Below are 20,149 nucleotides of genomic sequence, written 5' to 3'. Positions count from 1 at the left end.
AACACATACAATGCAGTTTGGCACCAATGTAAACTAATGTTTTTTAACTGTTTTGTCCTGCGTGAAAGCTGCTTTTGTCCATAAAAGCTTGTATGCAGCAGAAGAATGTGGCGTACATCTTCACTTTTGCCAAGCGCTATTGATTAGAACGGCACCATTTGCATTTAGATTTATTACCCGCTCCCCTGCAGACGGTTTTTGATTTTGTAGCCGTTCCAAGTTTCCTCTGTTCTCGTGTTACAGGTCAGCAAGATCAGTCTGGTGGATCTGGCAGGCAGCGAGCGAGCTGACTCGACAGGGGCGAAAGGGACAAGGTTAAAGGTGCGTCTAATTTAACCGCGCCATGCGCCGTCGTTCCGAGAAGCCGTGAAGCGATCTGCCGTTCTCTTCCTCGGCGGCTATATTTGGAGACCTGCCGCACGGGACGTTCACCGAAAAGGAATACGGCCATTTTGCAGTGACATTAATTTGATTTCTTTCCACCGGAAATGACGACTTGGATTGTGTGCGTCTAATCGGTATGAAGTGGAGGGATTAAGCTGTATGACTCTTCTGTGATGGTGACAGAAATGCATGGACGTATAGCAGCACACCAGCTGTCATCTTGTAAGAAAACACACCTACAGTGTGCACCGGTTTCCCTCCTTAGACTGAAATGTAAAAATTTTAACTGCTATTTTGGGGCCTATAATGTAATTTAAAGAACTTCCTGCTTTGGCCAATTTTTCACTTTGGAGATCAAAATCATGCTTTTAAATTAATTCTGACCAGTGATCACATTACGCTACATTCAGCGGCTTTAAATTGCAGCATGATTTGGCATAGAAAAGTTCTCTTCATGGTAGTTGGCTGTTACATCATCAGGCTACAATAGCTGCTTTGTATATATTCCATCTTTCCCACACTTTCAAACGCTCATACTGAGGGCCATTTCTCTTTCGATCTCTGGTAATGTTGCAGTCTGAATCTCAGCTTGGAGCAGTTTCAGGGTTTGTGCCCTGTGACGTATGAACTACATTGACACACTCATAGACATTAGCCGCTTGGTGACCAGGTGGACATTAGTTGCCTAATGGGAATCTGCAGTACCTTTGTGCAGATTTCAGTCAGTAGTTCTGAATTTAAGGGGGGCCAAAAATCTTGATGGTTGCCTGTCTGACACTGAGTAACAATGTAGTCTGTGTTCTTCTTTCCAAAAACATACAAAAATAATTGGTTGCGGGCCACGATAAAGAGTATTAAAATGCAGACAAATGTTAATGTGATGAGAACAGTGTCCGAGCTTATGCTCAGTTATGACGTCTAACATTCAACTGTCACATCACAATTAGCTCTCAAAATGAATGGGATTATTTTTTGCATGATAATTTTGGATGCCCGTAGCTGATGGATAAGACATGACTCTTTCCCTCTGTTGCTGTTTCAGGAGGGGGCGAACATCAACAAATCTCTGACAACTTTAGGCAAAGTCATCTCAGCCCTGGCCGAGGTGGTAAGTGTTGGGACTATCCAGTTTCCGTGACTGACAGACCCCGGCCTGGCGGGTTATGCTGTAACATATCCCTCTTGTCTTGTTCTCTCCCTTGTCTCTGCTTCGCTGCTCAGGATAACGGTCCCAGCAAGGTAAACCCACTCAGCTTTTAACCAGTGACTGTTGCAGCTGTGCAAACGTGCGTGTAGCCCAGACATCTGTTAAACACTGCCCGATCCATCAGTTTATTAATTCTTCACCCCCCAGCACAGCTGACCCGTCTCTCATTCTCTTGCTTTCCTCATCTTATATCGTATGCGGTAGGACTAACTTGGGTCGTCAGTTGATATTCTTTCCCATTTCCGCTGAAACCCTTTGTTCATTTGAAACAGAGCAAGAAGAAGAAGAAGACCGACTTCATTCCGTACAGGGACTCTGTGCTCACTTGGCTGCTCAGGGAGAATTTAGGTATGAGCTTTTGTGCTAAAATTCTAATGCTAAAGGTATCCCTCGTTTGGTTAGTTTGCACCGAAGCCTGATGCAAAGTGAGTCCCTCCTCTCCACGACTCATGACAGCCACACAGAAGAATGAGTGATAATGAAGTGACAGTCTCACCCCCATTATCATTGCTGAGAAGAGGCTGTTTATACATGACTGCACTGATTACAAAAGTTGCCTGACAGTACAATATGCTGTGCGTCCTTATGTAACTAAGTGTCATCTTTTGACTAGTCCGTGTGCTTCTGTGAGACTGTTTTTCCCCTTTTTTAATTTAGAAAAGCAGCATCATCTCTTATTTCAAATCTTCTGAGATGCTTTTCTTTTTTATACAAATGCATTGTCATAAGCCTATATTGGGTCCTGAATGAATTTTTTTTTTCAGGTTTATTGTTTCTTAATGGCTTGTTTAAAGATTTACCGGATTCAGTTAATTTAAATTAGTGTGAATGTGACCTTGCTGTTGTGTGCTTCAGGTGGCAACTCTAGAACTGCCATGGTGGCAGCTCTTAGCCCAGCTGACATCAACTACGACGAGACCCTTAGCACACTACGGTAGGGCCTGTTTCCTCCCGACCCTTGCTCAAAAAGACGAGAGGAGCGTGTAGTAAACCATTACCATCAGCCAGGGACTGCCATGAGCACCCCTGTGTGACTGTTCTCTCCCTGCCCCCCCCCCCGTCCCCTCAGATACGCGGACCGAGCTAAACAGATTAAGTGCAATGCCGTCATCAATGAAGACCCCAACAACAAGCTGGTGCGTGAGCTGAAGGATGAGGTTACGCGTCTGAAGGAACTGCTCCGTGCCCAAGGGTTGGGAGACATCCTGGATGGTAAGTCGGCCCTGTGTCATTTCCTCCTGAAGGGCACCACATGCACAGGATACCAGACCAGTCAGTAACCCTGTCATAAACTCTGACCATGGACAGTGGCACATTTTTTGACAAAAAAGGCTTTTTGAAAGTAAAAGAGTTTTCCAACTCTTACCTTCCATCAAACCTTTTACCCCATATTGCACAGAACTCCATTTACCAGCACCAGTTCACAACTGGCTGCTTATATGTATTGCATTTACATTCCTTAGTGTAGAAGACGTTGTTATCCAGGGCATCTTGCAGAATCATGCATACTACGAGGCTACACAAGTTTCAGTGTACATGAGTATATGAAGCTGTGCTTTGATAAACGTGCTGTCATGTGTAAGTGCCATAGTGAAGGGGAAAAAACAAAAATCAGTAGTAAAATTACTGTAACGTCAATCACATTACACTTGTACTCAACAGATTTGTTCAAGGTTATTGTTCTATGGCTAAAACTGTAACAGAACTAAACGAACACTTTTTAAAGCCATTTGAAATGGTGGTCACCCTGGAACTGTCACCTTCCTTATTTTACCCAAGACCTCAACATGCAATAAATGTACTGTACAGATTATAAATAACGTGAAATATAAATGTATATATAAATATGCTTTTTATACTTGTAGGATCGGCATGGAATGAATGGTTCCTTGTGATGTTATTAAATAAAACAGTCCGTTTTTAACATACTGCTTTGACACATTAAAACCCTGTATCTATGAATAGCCGATTAATTGAGTCTGTTTTTCCCTACATGTATTAGCACCCTTATTGAGGTTGTATCTTTGTGTCATTAACTCTCTGTCCCTCAAATGTATCCTGTGTGAATGTGTCATTCATTCTCCTCTTTAACATCTGAAAGCGTATTTCCAGTCAGTCTGTGTGGTACTAACCCTACCTCTGACCCCTCTCGTATTTGCCTGCTTCCGTTCAGTCGAGCCAATGGGAGATGATTACCCAGGAAGTGGAAGCAAATGTGTGTATTTCCATGGTGATACTGCTGCTGCCTTGCTCTCGCCCTCCTGTCCCGATAGCGGACCCGCTGCTTCTCCTCGACATCCAAACAGTCCCCTTTGCTTTGCATGAGCCTAAGGAGTCAAGGAAGCAATGAGATGTCCTGAATTGAAGCGAGGGTGTAGTTTTGCTGCCGTCGCCCACTCTGTTGCCGTTCTTGCTATTTGCAGTGCATTTTCTTTAATGCCTGAGTAAGGTTGAATGCTAATGACGCTGAAGCAAAGGGAATTTTTTATGGTGTTGATAGTAAAACTTCTGACTGGCACACTGTCTATACCAATTACTGCTGCCATAGCCCATGTATTATAGCTGTTACTGCTTTATCTGGCAACAATGAAATCATTTTCCATTAGCATTCAACTGTATTGCGATCAGAAGTTTAGTGATTAGTTACATCAGCAGTTTTGTGGGTTGCAAATTTATGCTGCCGACTCTTCTGCTACAGAAGGGGCAGATAGAAATGCCAGAAATCACTATCACTTTAAATGGAGTATAAGTGACAACTCGTAGTACTGCAGCACTTACAGAGCTGTTTATGGTGGAAACTCCTGGGATGATGACACTGCATTCTGGTTGAGTAGTTTCCAAGTGTACCCAAGTCCTGGTCAAACAACCACCAGAAATGGTGAAAGTGCTCTTGTAGGGGGTTCGTCATTCTCTGGCACAGTAATACTCAGCACAGTAGCAGCAGGTGCTCCAGTTTCAAGTTTCCTTTTCCCTTTTTCAGACATGTTTTTTTTTTTTTTTTAGAATAATGTTTGGCTCTCGAAGCTCCAAAGCTAGTGTGAACTGAGTGGTGTTTTGTGTGTTGAGGAGGTGAATTGACTTTGTTGCTGTTGCAGTTTCGCAGTGACTCGAGACCGAAAGATCGGAGTACCCTGCAGCATGCTACGCGCAGATCCCCATTGGCTACATCGGCTCATCCCTCTTTGCCCCGCGCTCTGTGACCCGCTTGCCTGTGCTCCTCCTCCACCAAACCTTTCGCACAAGGCTGTTTTCACACCGATTCCAGTCTCCGATTAACCTACGCAACAGATTCCTGCAATTAAACTAACAGTTCTTAAATACTGTTCATGAATAAATATAATACTATTTACACCAAGTGTAGTTTGATTGGGACTGAGGTTTTATAGAGACCCGATTCATGACTTTAGCTCAACATGTGTGTTGCCTGCAAATGGATGAACACATTCTGTTGTTTTAGCCAACTGTCAAGTTATTTTTTAATGAGGAAGCATTGTATGCTTTATGACACACTTGTTCTTTAAATCCCAGGCAGTGTTGTGCCATTGTGAGTGCCAGCACTGTTGGCAGAGGTATTCATCCATATGTTCTCAAGAATTATAACTGACATTGCAAATGTAGTACGCATGAGTGGGTATGCAATTTCACCACTGTGAAAAGGTAGACTACAAATGCTGTAGCAGCATACCTCTAGTTCAGCTTCTCTGTTTTTATCTTGAAACGCATCTACAAATAGTGTTCTGATCTGAGCCCCAAGACTGATTTTTAGACGTGCAAATTGCTGTGTAAACCCACCGGTGTCCTGGTGTGAAAATGGCCTCCTACTGTGATTGACGTTTTTCTTACTGCTGTCTTTTTTACTGTGGTCCCTCAGCTCTACTTGAGTGTCTCTCACTCGACTTTCCTCCTCTTTTCTTTCTTTCTCTCTCTTTCTCTCAATCCATTGTCTGCCCTTTTTTTTTTTTTTTGTTTTGTTTGTTTTGTTTTCTTGTTTTCTGCTTCCTGAAAAAAAACCCCTGCGGCTCTCTACTGTGGCTCAGACCTGAAAGATATACACAACAATAAGCATAGGTACATGCTGTCCTCAGAGAACCAACGGCCTGGCCATTTCTCCACAGCGCCTATCGGCTCTCTGTCCGCCTCCCCGTCTTCAGGCGCGCTCAATAGCCAGGTGGGCCTCCAGGCTGTCACAAGCATCCAGGAGCGCATCATGTCCACGCCCGGCGGGGAAGAGGCCATCGAGCGACTCAAGGTATCCCAGCACGTTGCGTCGCATTTAGCTCGTTCAGTCGCTCGCTCTTGCCCCGAGCGGCTGAAGTTCACGATTGCGTTTGATACGTCTGTGCGAACTGAGAATAGTAACTGCAGTAGTGCATAGGTGACAGACGCAATGCAACAAAAAAAAAGTTCACCGTCATCAGCTGTCCTGTAAATCCTTGTCAGTCTAGGAAGCATATCCAGTGTTAAGCCAAGTGCTCAGGTTGGTGGAGTGCTATGTTAGAAGGTCAAACCCTTCCTCTTTCCTCTTGTGGTTTGCACTGTAGATGGTCTGAGCTTGTATAAAATGTTGCTACATTACATAACCAAAATCATTAATGCAGTTACACCTTAATTCAGGGTGGTGATCAGCCAATTGCAAGCAGCCTGACTATCAAGTGAAGTCAAACTTTTTGTCCCAGCCTGGGAAATTTGGTTGCAGACAAGTTTAAAAAAAACAAGACATATTCATGCTTAGAGAGACTGCATCACATGACACAAGCACAAACCGTACAAGGACAAGATAACTAAAAGCTCTAAAATGATATATTTTTTTTTTAAATCACTCACCCTTAAAGATGGTATCAGCAGCCGATCTGGCATTTGCTCCTGCATGAATGTAAATCACTGAAACAGATATTTGAGGAAATTCCCTCGTGAGGTAGAAGGGCCTTAGCAACAGACAGCAGCTCTATGTCTGCTAAACAATTTTGGTCTCCTACAGCTGTGTTACTGCACCATTTGCGATTTATATACAGGCAAGCATCTCCTCCCTTTGATTTTCACGTTACCTGATGGTCACGATCAAGTTGAATTGAAGTCCAAAAACCATCAATATCCAGGGAGGAATATTAAGTCCATGTCTGTCAGCCAAGTTTCAGTCAATGCCATGATACAGGCGCCTCTGAATTCACATAGGTGAATGGCATTAGTTTTCAACTTGTTTAGTTTGTTCCTTAATAACTGTACATTTGCTAAGATCGTAGCAGGTAGTGGTATGCAGTTAGTCCGTTTTCGTTGTCTAATCTTCCACATTTTTTTTTTGACTTCACACTTTTTACTGCTTTTACTGTTTCTATCTGTTGTTACTAATATCCAATGTTTATTTAAGAAATAGAAACAAAAATATAAAAGGTAGTTATTTATCATTGATGTGTGTGTGCGCTTCCCCACAGATAATTCCATTTAATTTTGGAATAACTGGACTTTCATAAAGCATGTAAATCTTAAGGGGGAAAAGGCTGGATTGTGACTCCCTTGAGTACAGATATTTATTTTTTACTGAGGCTGGTCATTCGTCAGTGTGTTAATGATCGGTATAAATGTCCCCAAAGGAGGTAATCTCAAAAATATGGATTGTGACACTAACCTCCACTCTTACACAAATTCTGTGGTCTTTCCCTGCTGGGGATTTTAGCTGTGGGTTCATTTCCAGAATAATTTGAACATACCCCAAAGGGAATATCCAGCAACTGGTAATCCAGTGTCAAGTTTCCTTTAATAAATGGCGTGGCTGTTATTGCAGTGTAGCAGTATAATGAAATGAATCACCATGGTAACCCTGATGATGGCTCCCCGTATGCATCGTCGTTGCCTGCGTTTAGTCTTTCCAGCCCTGAGGAAAAGCACTCGGGGGCATGCAGCTAATCTTTGGGAGATCTGGAGTAGTTCCAAGGATTTATGGGGCTCATGTAAAGTGAAGTGTAATTAGGTAGCTCTTGTGGAATATTATTTGGTTGTTATGATTTTATCCAGGATATGACTACACCAGGTCAGGTTTAGAGATTGTTACGTGTGAAACAATAGGCAGGTTTTCTGTCTGAGTGTAGAGTTTCTTTCAGTGTATGGAGCTGAAAAAACAACATTTATCGGGAAAGGTTTCAGGGTACTCATCTTGCTTCTCTCTCTTCTCTGCCCAATACGATTTCCTGTTTCCATGGGAATGTTCTGGCTGTTTCCATGATACTTGGCGCTTTAGCTGCCAGTCAAAGACATACAAAAAAATTGTGCTACTAATGTCGCTGGGACAGCCTTGAATGTTGCTTTTGGGTGGGAAAACTGAGGGAATATTTGGAATAATATTGTTCTTATTTAATCAGGATGATGTGTTGCTTTTTGAAAGATGCCTTATCATCAGTTTTAAATCAAGATGGGGACAGACAGATTGTGTTCATAATCAAATATAATGGGGTGCAAAGTCAGGTGAGGAATTTGACCTGGACACTAAGGTTAACATCACATCTACCCTTTCAAGAAAATGCTCTGCGAGCTTCGGGAGAACCAGTTAAGACCTCATTTTAACATATTATCCAACGGCTTTCAGCAAAAAGAACTCTGAGGTTATTGCATCTCTTCGGAATCTCTTGCCAAAGGCAGCACACAGATTAAACCCCTATATTATATTATATGAGTTGTGGGCTCCCAATTGTTCTTTTCAGATCCGGATCAAATTGTAAGAAAAACGTTAGGTCTTAGTGTTGCAACTTGCCATGTATGAGATACTGATCCGACTGGTTTCATGCTCCTAATTGTTTTTTGATGTCAAACAAAATTTGGGCACGGTCCTCTTGAATTGTGAATTGTGTGTCATGTGTGAGAGGTCATACAAGCCAATTCTGTGTTTCAGTGACCGTTGACCAATCAGCAGGTAGCTCTGTGTATGACAAAGGCCCCAAATTTTAGTGAGAGTCAGCCGTCGGACGCATTTTAACTGCTGGCCACAATCTGAAAAGGCTTTAAGGCTGATGGGAGTGTAGAATGCGGCCATCTTGTTTTAATGTTCTGTTTCGGGTTTTAAGGCTTTATTTACACTGGTAATTTGAACTTCCAGTTGTAACCAATTTTCCTCATAGTTGGCTCCTGGTTTGAAGGTGCTATGATTTTTCTTTTCAGTTCTGAGCTGCTAAACCATGGGCACCTTTTATGAAAACAAGTGTCACAGTTCTCTTCATTTTTTCTAGCTTAGAAAAATAACCACACCCTGAACCCCCCTGTTTCCACCCGCAGGAATCTGAGAAGATTATAGCTGAGCTGAACGAGACCTGGGAGGAGAAACTGCGGAAGACCGAATCAATCCGCATGGAGAGGTCAGTGAGGGGATGGGAGGACAATGTGTGTGTACGTCTGTTCGTTTGTCCTGCTGAGGCCACCATACCCCACCCACCACTGCACTCAGTCAGTCATTTCTCAATACAGAAGCCCCAGTCCAGAGGGAATCTGACACTTCAGCTCTGGCATTTTCCAGGAAGTCAGAGTGCATTAGCCAACCTTCTTTAGAACGTCTTTCAAGAAGAATATGTGCGCATGTGACTAAGTGTGAATACATGCGCCGCACAGTCTAAAGGAAAGCTTTTCCTTTGACAGAATATAAGACCAAGAAAATATCACACAGATATTTTGCAATTCCTTTTATCCATTTTTATTAATCTGCTTTTATTTTCATGTAATTTGCTACTGTATTGGCTGAACGCTGGTGATATATTATTCAGCTGCCAAGGAACAGCATTACATTTTACTAAAAATAAATATGGGTGTATTATTGGCTTTCTTTGTATTGCTTGCATTGGTTTTTGATTTGAATACATAAGTATGTGTGCATCTGAGTGTTGATATTTTGTCCCGATTAACCCCTTAGGGAGGCACTCCTGGCTGAGATGGGCGTGGCAATCCGTGAGGATGGGGGCACCCTTGGAGTTTTTTCACCTAAAAAGGTAATCAGGGTTTCAGATCCCTGAGGGATCCCACCAGTCACTCAATACTGGTTATCCACCCCTATTATGATGTAATTAAACCTTACATGCATAGTTATTCAGAACTGGGCCTTGGGTAGTTTCTTTGTTACTTTAATGAGGCACATTCTGTTTCCCCCCATCTCCAGTGTCATAATTTCATTTCCTTTTTGCAAGTTCTCTCCTACCCACCGTTCTTCTCTTTTTTATTGTTTTCATTATTTTTTCATTCTTTCGCTTCTTTTCCTGTGTTCTGTATTTGCCCTGGAAAGCCAGCTCTGATTATTTTCCAGGTAACATGGTCTAGGAAAAAAATTCATTTCACAATTTGCAGTCTGACATCTTTTGGAAATCATTTTGCCTTTTGCCTAGAAAAGCACTGAAATGTGTGTTGTTTCAGTGTTAATGTCTTTCTCGGATCGTGAAATATTTGCAGTTTGACAGGTAGTCGAATCTTGATGTGAATTTCAGACCCATGATTGTCTATATTCAAATACAAATGTTCAAACATATTATTCCTAGAATATTTAACAAATGTTAGTATGATCCTTCCTAGCATCTTTTGGCACAGTGGCAGACATGTCAATGTTTCATAGCAGCAAAACTGACACTCAAGGTTTTTAAAAACCAAAAACAATGTTTATTTTTCTTATTTAGATGGATATTCTGCAGAGGACAGTCTCTGCTTGGTTCGTTATTGTTCAGAGCGTGCACAGGCTCAGATTGTTGTGCGGTGTGCAGTCTATGCACTTGAGCAGTCCTCTGCTGATCTCACTGTGGGTTCTCTAATCAACAGACTCCTCATCTGGTCAACTTGAATGAAGACCCCTTGATGTCAGAGTGTCTGCTTTATTACATCAAAGATGGTATTACAAGGTAATGGGCTCATTGTCTATTTTTAAAACTGGAATAACTGGGTCTTTTCTTGGCAGAAACCTACTGCTCCAGTGGTTTTCGCATGTACACTCGTAATTTAAACTGTTATGAGAAATACCCTGGCGTGCCCAGATGGGTGCCAATCCATGGCACACACCTGAATGTCATGGAAGTGGTACTGTCAGCTGAGGAATTGCCCCAAAAATAAACCCATTTTGTCTGCAATTGGACAAAGCTGTTAAATTATATGGGCCATCATCCGTTCTGCTGGTGGTTGTAAATATAAGAATGGGCAGCGCTGGGTCTTGTGCGTAACGGTGCTGATTGGTCGGGGGAGTCTCTGGGTCTAACGCAGCCTACCCGTGGGCGCAGGGTCGGGCAGGCGGACGCTGAGAGACGGCAGGACATCGTTCTGAGCGGAGCACACATCAAAGAGGAGCACTGCGTTTTCCGCAGCGAGAGGAACGCGAACGGCGACGGTGAGCATGGAGGGGGGGCGCCTCTCTCCACGTCTCCAGGGAGACGGGAGGCACAGCGGTTTCTGTTTTGTTCTTACAAAGTTCCATGGAAAAAATGGGTCACTTGAGGGTGTCCTAGCATTCATTTGCAAACTAGCATTCAGTTATATATGAATATTCTGGTAACTGCTGGTGTTAACATATAATATTAATACTCTTAACACATAATATTATAATGGTATTTTTGTTGTTAGCAGTTGAAATAGATTTTACTCTGTAAAGTTTATCCTTGACTTACCAATGCTGGTTTTTTTTTTTTGTATAATTATAAATTGTATGTGTAAATGATTTTCAGTGTGGTACTTTTTCGGTTAAAAAGAAGCTGATTTTACTTGTCAGACAAACATAATATATTGATAAACTGTGCTTAACTCTTAAAGAAAACCCAACGCTTAGATATTTGACATTGATATATCGAAATTCACTGTGCTATTAAAATACTGTAAATGCATATTAAAATATGCCGAACCACAGGTAAGGATTATTGTGTCATCCTGATAATGTTATTGTTGTTGGCCCTACAGTGATTGTCATGTTGGTGCCTTGTGAAGGATCAGAGACGTACGTCAATGGCAAGCGAGTGGGTGCCTCCGTGCAGCTACGCTCAGGTCAGGATTCCCAGCATCCCTTTCACCAGTGGTAGACACAGGGCGGGGTAGCATAACATTTAAGCAACTAGACTTGCAGCTCCAAGGTTTAGGGCTTGATTCACAGCTTGGGCACTGCCATTGTACCCTTGAGCAAACTGAATTGCTTCAGTAAATATCCAGCTGTATTAATGGATTTTATTAGAAAGAATGCTGGTCTGGATAAGAGCGTCTGCTAAACGCATAAAATGTAAAGATGTAAATGGAGGAAAATCTAGTATCCTTTTAATTGCACTCTCATTGTTTTGTTGAGCCTTGGGGAGGAAGTTACACGAGGGAAGATGTCTGAGACTCAGGCATTTTAAGAACGTTTAAACAGATTTCAGGCGGACATTTTCACTTGTTGTTTTGTGTTTCTACGTCAAAACCACTGACTGATTTTGTGTATGTGTGTTGGTGTGCATGTTTCTACATGTATGTGTGTGTGTGTGTGTGTATGTGTGTGTGCATGTGTGTGTCTTCATTCACATCCCAGGGAACCGCATCATTATGGGTAAGAACCACGTGTTCCGGTTCAACCATCCGGAGCAGGCGCGTGCGGAGAGGGAGAAGACCCCGTCGGCAGAGACGCCCTCGGAGCCCGTGGACTGGACCTTCGCCCAGAGGGAGCTGCTGGAGAAGCAGGGCATCGACATGAAGCAGGAGATGGAGAAGAGGTAGGATGCCACTGTGTGTCCAGCTGGAGGCTGTTTAAGCATAAGACATAAGGCCACTAGTGTGATTTTTATTCCCCAAATTATTCTTCAAACTCCAAATCTTCTGTTGAATTAATCATTGCATATATATAGCATTTTCCCGAACGCTCAAAGTGCTTTACAGTGATTGACTCACCTCACCCACCACCAATGTGTAGCACCCAGCTGACTACTGTACTGACTTTCAAGCCATCCCCCCCCCCCCCCTTGGCCCAAGCAGTGTTTGTCACAATTACCGAGGCATTACTAGCTCAAAACAGGACTATGTCACTCGCCAACATTGATTGCTGCAGCAGGGCCTGTGTGGCTTTGTTGTGAAGGCTTAGAGTACGTCAGCCAGGGTGTCCCGCTAGCTACCAGTTGTCTTCCTTGAAGCGTACGCCTCTCCTGCAGACGTCCCTGTCTCTGCTGAAGTATGCTGCGTGGCTTTTGGTTTGGAAAAATGGTAACTGTTGTACTGGAGGAATGCTTCAGCCACATATGACTGGGCGACTGATGGATTACACAAGAGAACAGGAAAAAAGCGTTACGCTTACAGTAAACATGTTGGCCGTCTCCTACTGTGTGTAGAAAAGGTGTTCTCATTTCTCAGGCTGACTGAAATGGAGATCTTGTACAAGAAAGAGAAGGAGGAAGCAGACCAACTTCTGGAACAGCAGAGATTGGTAAGCCCAGATTTGTTTCTGCTTTAAGAGTCACAGAAGAAAAAAATTATGATTGGAATTTGTTGCACAGTGGTGAATCAGTGCCCGCTCAGGTTTAGCTTTAGTTAAATATTTCATTTTGATCTACAGTTCTGCCTATATCATTAGGTATTTATATATTCAATTATTTGTGCCAATATTAAACAAGGTCTAAAAGGATCATTTTGAATGGCATGGAATTTAACACAGAATGGGGTTCACTTGACATTTTATTGCAGAATTTTGCAGAAGGCGATCAATATTACTGGGAACTTTGCTCAGAAAAGCAAATTGATATTTAAGAATGCTTTTAAGCATTTTGTGTAATGTTTTAAAATGAGCTTTGAATATAAAACAGAAATCAAAGCTACTGTTTTATCTGATGGTTATGTGGAGTTGCTGGTCTCTTTTTAAGCGAGTGGTTTTTGTTTTTCTTGCTTTGTTGAATTCTAGCCAGCACTAATTCTGCACTCTAAGCTCTGGCACGGACTGGTCACAAAATGGCTTCTTATTGCAAACGCATGCATTTTCTCTGCCTTCTTGCATGGAACTCCACTAAGTAAGGAGCACTGTGGAAATATACACCAAAATGTATACCTTGCTCTCACATTATTGCAGAATTCCTTCAGTATATTCAGTGGAGAATCAAGTATTCCTGCTTTTTCCATTTTTGGTCCATTGTTTCATTCTTACACTCAAAATGACCATGCAAAACAGCACACATGTTGCATTCTTATGGAATTTGTAAAAGGAAAACAGCTCTTGTCAGTCCCATAAGATTATCCCTGTTGGATTCGGTTGGCACTGCTCAATATTTGAGCCCCAAATTGCAGTCTTCTTGCAGTTCCAATATGGAAAACAAATGTTAAAATCACAGCTGTGATTGATTATAACACCCACTCAGGTTTGCTGCTTTTGCATGGTTTCTGGTTTCCCATAGTTGTTTTTCTTGTAGATTGTTTTAACACAACCTTCTTATAAAGACGGAGTAGTGGTAGTATTTCTGGAAATATGTTTTGGAACCAGAGTTAAAGCGTGCGAGCCTAGTAGCTCCCAGATAAAGGTCTTCAGTGGGTATACATATGCGATTAAACATCACTCCATTGTGAATTTTATATAATTTACAATGACTTTTAACACGGATTCCTTCTCTTCCTGCTGTCAGTCCCATAAGTATGTATGGGGGGTAGAGGGGGTACATACATGATCAGTACATTTGAATATGTTTTTAATCATGTATTGCTGAATCCCTATTGTACCGCAAACAAAAGTTTTGGAACAACATTTCGGATCAAATATGTGCTCATCTCTTATTTATTATTATTTTTATTTTTTTGTTATTTTATTTTGGTCCATTTCAGGTATGCATTGTATGAACTTTACCTATGTATAAAATGAGAAGCTCTAGTTTCTCTGAAGTATCTTGTAGTGTAATGCATTAACAATCCTTGTACTCACTTTCCTGCTTGTTCTCTGTCTACTTACTGTATAATAAACCTTGAATAGCTCTTGTGTGGTCTAATGTGCTACTAATACTAGATGGACTCTAAACCCTCTCTTTTGTCATGGACTTCAAATGGAGGAATGCATGAAATTTGCCTCCACTTTTTTGCATGACTTTGTAGCATGTTCGGGGTGCAGCTTTTGTCAAAACAAAAACCAAAAACCAGAGTACTGAGTCCATTTTTTCCATCAAATATGTCATTTTGTTATTTATGTTATTGGAACCCCAGTCATAACTTTACCTTTGTGTTTTACATTCATATGCAAAATAAGGAATCGGTCTGGCCTATGGATTGATAGTCCCCCTTATGAAATGTTGCCTTAGGGCGGGGCTGCCCAACCCTGTTCCTGGAGATCTACCGTCCTGTAGGTTTTCATTTCAACCCTAATTCGGCACACCAGATTCTACTAATTAGCAGCTCAACGAGATCTCTAGCTGTTGAATGAGGTGTGCTTTTGTTAGGGTTGGAATGAAAACCTTACAGGGTGGTAGATCTGCAGGAACAGGATTGGGCTGCCCTGCCCTTCAAGGTTTCCTTCGCCTTCAGTTATGTTGGACCTTTTATTTTAAAAAAATTAATTTGGAATTCTTCAAAATAGCTTCAATAACCATTACTGATCATTTTGTTTGGGATAATCCTAAAATATTAGTTTAAACACCTCAATGAAAATTAAAACATTTTAGTATCTGAATCTTGGGTTTGATTGATGTCCTTTGAAACATCCCAGAATATTCCAGGGCCATGATGTTTTCTCTTTTGCATATTCAGTTATATTCGTTAAGCCACCTTTAAGTTTTTTTTTGTTTCCCATTTAAATTTTGGTTTGGTTTTTTTTGTGTTTTTGGTTTGTTTCTTGTTTTTGTTTTTATAAAGGACGGAGACTCTGATAGTGGCGATGACTCTGATAAGAGGTCTTGTGAGGAGAGTTGGAGACTAATCACCTCCCTGAGGGAGAAGCTGCCACCCAGCAAGCTGCAAACCATTGTGAAAAAGTGCGGCCTGCCTAGCAGCGGAAAACGCCGTGAGCCAATCAAAATGTACCAGATACCCCAGCACCGCCGCATCACCAAGGACTCAAAATGGGTCACCATCTCCGACCTCAAGATCCAGGCGGTGAAGGAGATCTGCTACGAGGTGGCGCTCAACGACTTTCGCCACACGCGGCAGGAGATCGAGGCCCTGGCCATCGTCAAGATGAAGGAGCTGTGCGCCACGTACTGCAAGAAGGACCCCAACGAGCGGGACTCGTGGCGTGCGGTGGCCCGGGACGTGTGGGACACGGTGGGAGTGGGGGAGGAGCGCATCGAGGACGTTGTGACCAATGGGCGGGGCCCGGGCGACATGGACGACCTCAAGGTGCACATCGACAAGCTGGAGGACATCCTGCAGGAGGTCAAGCTGCAGAACAACATGAAGGACGAGGAGATCCGCGCCCTGAGGAACAAGATGCTGAAGATGGAGAAGATCCTGCCGCTGATCAACACGGCCGAGGGCCAGGAGAGGCCCGTCCCTGCCCCTGCCGCCAACGGTCCGCGGGAGGTCAGGGCCTACCCGGAGGTCAGGGCTGAGAGCGAGCCGTCGTCCAGGGCGGCGGGCGACGACGCGTCCCTCCGGCGGGGCCAGATGCGCTGGATGCGTCAGGAGCAGGTGCGTCTGAAGAACCTCCAGCAGCAGGAGATCTCCAAGCAGCTGCGGCGACAGAGCGGCCCCCACCGCTTCATCCCTCCGGAGGACCGCAAGCCGCGCTTCCCCTTCAAGAGCAACCCCAAGCACCGCAACTCCTGGAGCCCCGGCACCCACATCATCATCACCGACGAACAGGTCATCGAGCTGAAGGTGCCCAAGGACGCCCTGCAGGAGGAGGAGGCGCCCCCGCGGCCCGCGGACGGCCGGGACCCCCAGATGGGCGTGGCCGTCCAGCGGTGCCCCCGCGTGCCCAGCCCGTCTCCGCAGAGGAGGAGCAAAGAGGCGGAGCCGGGTCAGGGCCTGCAGGCCCAGAGACACAGTTACAGGAACCAGCAGCCGGTGCGCGGCCGCAGCAACTCCTTGAACAGCAGCCCGCCGCAGCAGCAGCAGCCGCAGCCCGGCAGCCCGCAGCGGCAGTCCTCTGGGTCCATGGAGTCCCTGCACAACGCCGGCGACCAGGGAAGACCGCAGCTGGCCCACCAGCAGCGCTACTTCCACCACCCCATGCAGCAGCAGCAGCAGCATCGCAGGCCCTGCCATTACAACAGCGCCCCCTACAGTGACATCGCCAACTCCGCCGGCTCCGGCAACTTCCAGCACTACTATGCGCAGGCCGACCGGCACGCTAACTTCAACGGCTTCACAACCCCACCGCGGATGCGGCGGCAGCTGTCGGCACCGAACCTGAAGTCCGGTCGAGAGACGGCGGTGTGACGCACTGGAGAGGCCAAACCCATGATCAGTGGGGATGATGTCACAGAAGCAACGGCGAGACTCGACACGTTTGCGTTCAGTTGCACTGCTAAAACTGTGACCTCTCTCTCTCTCTCTCTTTTGCACTGGAACACTTGAGTGTGTTTTGTGGTTGGTTGATCCAAGTTTTTAATTGTATGTATTAAGAAAGCACAAGTTATACTTCTGTGAGTGATGTCTGCTACTCATCATCCCATCTCTATCAATGGTGCCACTGTGTGATCTCAGATATGAAACACAGGAAATGTAGGGAAACTGCCATTTACTGTATATCATAGGCTTCCGTACTTTTTTTTACACTCGTAAAACGTATTATAGCCAAGTAGTGTTGAAAACCAAGCCCTCTATGAACCAACTAAAGAAATACTTATGCTTTATGTTTTATTTCTGAATGTCAGCATGTCACATTTGATTAATTTACTTTGGAAGCAAATTGTTTATGCATTCTTCCGATTGTGTGTGTATTTTAGCCAGTTTAATGTGCACAGTCTAATTCAGGAAAAGCTGTTGGTTTAAAAGCCATATAACAATATCCTTGATGATCATCTGCAGTGTTTGTTTGTTACCAGGTCATTAATCTGTAACACAAGATAAAAATGCAGTTAATTTTAAAAGAGCTTGTATGATGTTGAAATACTAACAACTGGTTTTATGTTCAAACCAGTTGTTTTTTTTTATGTTCAAACCAGGTTGTCAACCATTTTCTAAATGGATTTCAATTTTAATCATTTTAAATGGGTTGAAAGTGAAGAGTGTGGTGGTGGAAACTTGTTTTTAGATAAAGAAGGATGAAGATGAAGAGGAGTGGGTTTGTAAGGTTTTCCCAGTGAATGGTTTGTGTAAGTTGCGAAAGACTCAGAGAAAGTGTTAGAGAAGGCATATGTTTCTTGTCTGGTTGCTTTCTACTGGAGGCAAAAGTAAAGTGCCTTATTGATTTGCTAACAAAACATTAGCATTACTCTGCATTTACAATCCAGCCTCAATATTAAATACCTCTTTTTTTGTGTGAGGACACTTAACCTGTTTCATGCTTAATTTCTGATACATTATGTAATCCAAAACAGTGTTGTTATACCTATAAAATAGTTTAATTTTCAGCATTACACAAGTACTGATAGCCATCCTTGACTATTCCGAACTTGTTTTCATTTGATTTTTTTTTTTAGAACAGTGGCTGTTAAGTGTGAGATTTTGGGAATTACCTTAGACACCATCATGTTATATCTGCGATTATAACATTGAAAGCTGGAACACTTCAAACAGCATTAAAATGGAGCCTGGGTTAGTGAAATGTCATTGTGATGGTCCGCATTTCCATCGTGAAAATGGTGTGTCTTCTGAGTAGAGTGTTGTGCCTTCTCAGAATTTGGGGAAATCGCAACCTCATTTAATTCATTTGTTAGTCTGGGGTTCTGCTCTTTTAATATGTATGAAATATAACTCTAAAATATGTTTTGAGGTTGCCATGACTTCCAGTCTGCAGGCCCCAAAAAGCAATTGCTGCCAGCTGCATATTAGATTGCTGTCAATCATATACTGCTCTTTCAAGCTATAATTTGCATGCCATATCGGTCTCCTGTAATCTTCTATTTATGCCTTATGCTTACTTCTGCCACAGTACGTGCTATTGAAAGTATATAATGGTGCTAACTGTTAACTGAACACAGATTGTGGAGGAGGATGTTTAAGTCTGTACAAAAATGAAATGGAAAATTATGTTAGCTGTTCAATCTGGATATAAATGTAAGGAAGTCTATTTCCGTTTTGCTTCCTCCATTCAGTGTTGTACTTTTTGCTGTCTGCAGTAGAACCTGTCATGTGCCTTCCAGGGGTGACATGCCCCAGAATCAGGGTGTTGGGGCGCTTCAGGAGTGAGCACTTTACCCTCAAGGCCAAACTTGAGCACTCACGAGAGATTTGCTGATTTATTAAAAGGGCGTTGGCTGCTTCCTGCAGTCACTGAATAGCATTTTTAAGGACAGAATGAACTAAAATAAACTGGCCAAATGCACACTTTTGATGCTTGTCCTTCTTGCTGAATGAGTTCTCATACTCACACTACCTGAACATCAAAACCAGGGGTCTTCTAAGATGAATGCAGAAAGACTTGGGTTGTTAGTGCTGCGTAATTATGGGCAGAGTTTTGAGGTTTGTGTGGACAGGTGTACTTTGTGCTCTTGCTTTCCAACAATACAGATGAGCATCTCACCCTCCCATCCATGTTTTTCATCTGTTAGTAGTGATGTATTTTTATTTTTTGAATTATCCAAACATAATTTATATCCCACACTGTCAAACTATGCCTCTATTCAGCATCCATTGTATTTTCTACACATGTTAATATTGAAAATAATGCTCTGCTCAAAGTTCCATTTCTCCCCAGTTATTTTAGTGCCATGTCTTCTTCTTGGAACATCACACAGAGCCAATTTACTGTTTGCTTTTGTGTGAGCTGTCTAATAAGTGTCACGTGAGCTTATTTATCATGCCTAAAATGTATGTATGCCTTTGATCATTTTCACACACTTCGCACAAAAATAGTTTGTTCGAAGATCACAGAAAATGAACTTGTGCACAGGAATCATACAGGATATCATGTAAAAAAATTTGGCATGTTCTGGATATTTTATCTCTATACAGAAAACTATTTAAACAATATCTCTGTGTAAACAGTACATTTTGGTGTGCACGCTCATTTTATAGCACAAGCTGATTGGCTCTAATGGTGCTTGAGATGAAGTAAGGCGCTTTGATTCAGAAAAATGTATTTACAGCGCTTCCAATCGAAATGCCATTTGTGCTGGTAACCATGGTGACAAGTACTAGAGCACAAGGGGCCCTGTATTACCTAGGTGAAAACTGTGTTTGAGTGAACAAGAATTTTATGAATCATTTGAATAATCATTTCAATAATAGAATTTTAGTCAGAACGTCTCCGCCCCATCTACTGTCACCCCCGTTTCCTCCATAATCATTCAAAAAATGTAGCATTCACAGCCCCCTTTAATATAAAACCACAAACCTCTGGTCAAGTTCAAGCCTGTGGTCAGTCAACCATTTCTTAGTTGATTTTCATGTATTCTAGGGACCGTTGTCTTGGATTTGTCTTTCTTGATTTCATGATTCCATTTACTTTTAAAAGAGACCCAGCACCCCTTGATGTGAAACAATCCCACAACATCAACACTTCACAACCATATTTCTCTATTGGTC

General features: G+C 42.9%; 1 protein-coding gene across 9 annotated transcripts in view; it reads left to right on the top strand.

Annotated features, from left to right (window-relative positions):
- LOC118211129 (kinesin-like protein KIF1B) overlaps positions 1–20,149 on the top strand; it is a 65,558-nt gene that overhangs the window by 26,565 nt on the left and 18,844 nt on the right. The window contains exons 8-23 of one of the 9 annotated variants that reach the window (XM_035388004.1): positions 244–321; positions 1,427–1,492; positions 1,606–1,623; positions 1,864–1,939; positions 2,447–2,525; positions 2,661–2,803; positions 3,765–3,806; positions 5,629–5,840; positions 8,852–8,931; positions 9,480–9,555; positions 10,370–10,449; positions 10,822–10,928; positions 11,492–11,575; positions 12,090–12,270; positions 12,902–12,974; positions 15,371–18,954. In XM_035388004.1, coding sequence (XP_035243895.1) covers positions 244–321; positions 1,427–1,492; positions 1,606–1,623; positions 1,864–1,939; positions 2,447–2,525; positions 2,661–2,803; positions 3,765–3,806; positions 5,629–5,840; positions 8,852–8,931; positions 9,480–9,555; positions 10,370–10,449; positions 10,822–10,928; positions 11,492–11,575; positions 12,090–12,270; positions 12,902–12,974; positions 15,371–16,897 — 2,922 coding nt within the window. In that variant the 3' untranslated portion in view covers positions 16,898–18,954. Of the gene's footprint in view, positions 1–243; positions 322–1,426; positions 1,493–1,605; positions 1,624–1,863; positions 1,940–2,446; positions 2,526–2,660; positions 2,804–3,764; positions 3,807–5,628; positions 5,841–8,851; positions 8,932–9,479; positions 9,556–10,369; positions 10,450–10,821; positions 10,929–11,491; positions 11,576–12,089; positions 12,271–12,901; positions 12,975–15,370; positions 18,955–20,149 lie in introns of those variants that run through there. The other 8 variants (XM_035387997.1, XM_035388001.1, XM_035388005.1 and 5 more) reach the window with 8 other exon arrangements.

The sequence above is a fragment of the Anguilla anguilla genome, chromosome 13 (genome assembly GCF_013347855.1).
Source record: "Anguilla anguilla isolate fAngAng1 chromosome 13, fAngAng1.pri, whole genome shotgun sequence".
Classification (NCBI taxonomy): Eukaryota; Metazoa; Chordata; class Actinopteri; order Anguilliformes; family Anguillidae; genus Anguilla; species Anguilla anguilla.
Note: the sequence above shows the minus strand (reverse complement) of the source record. Positions and strands in the feature narration are given on the sequence as shown.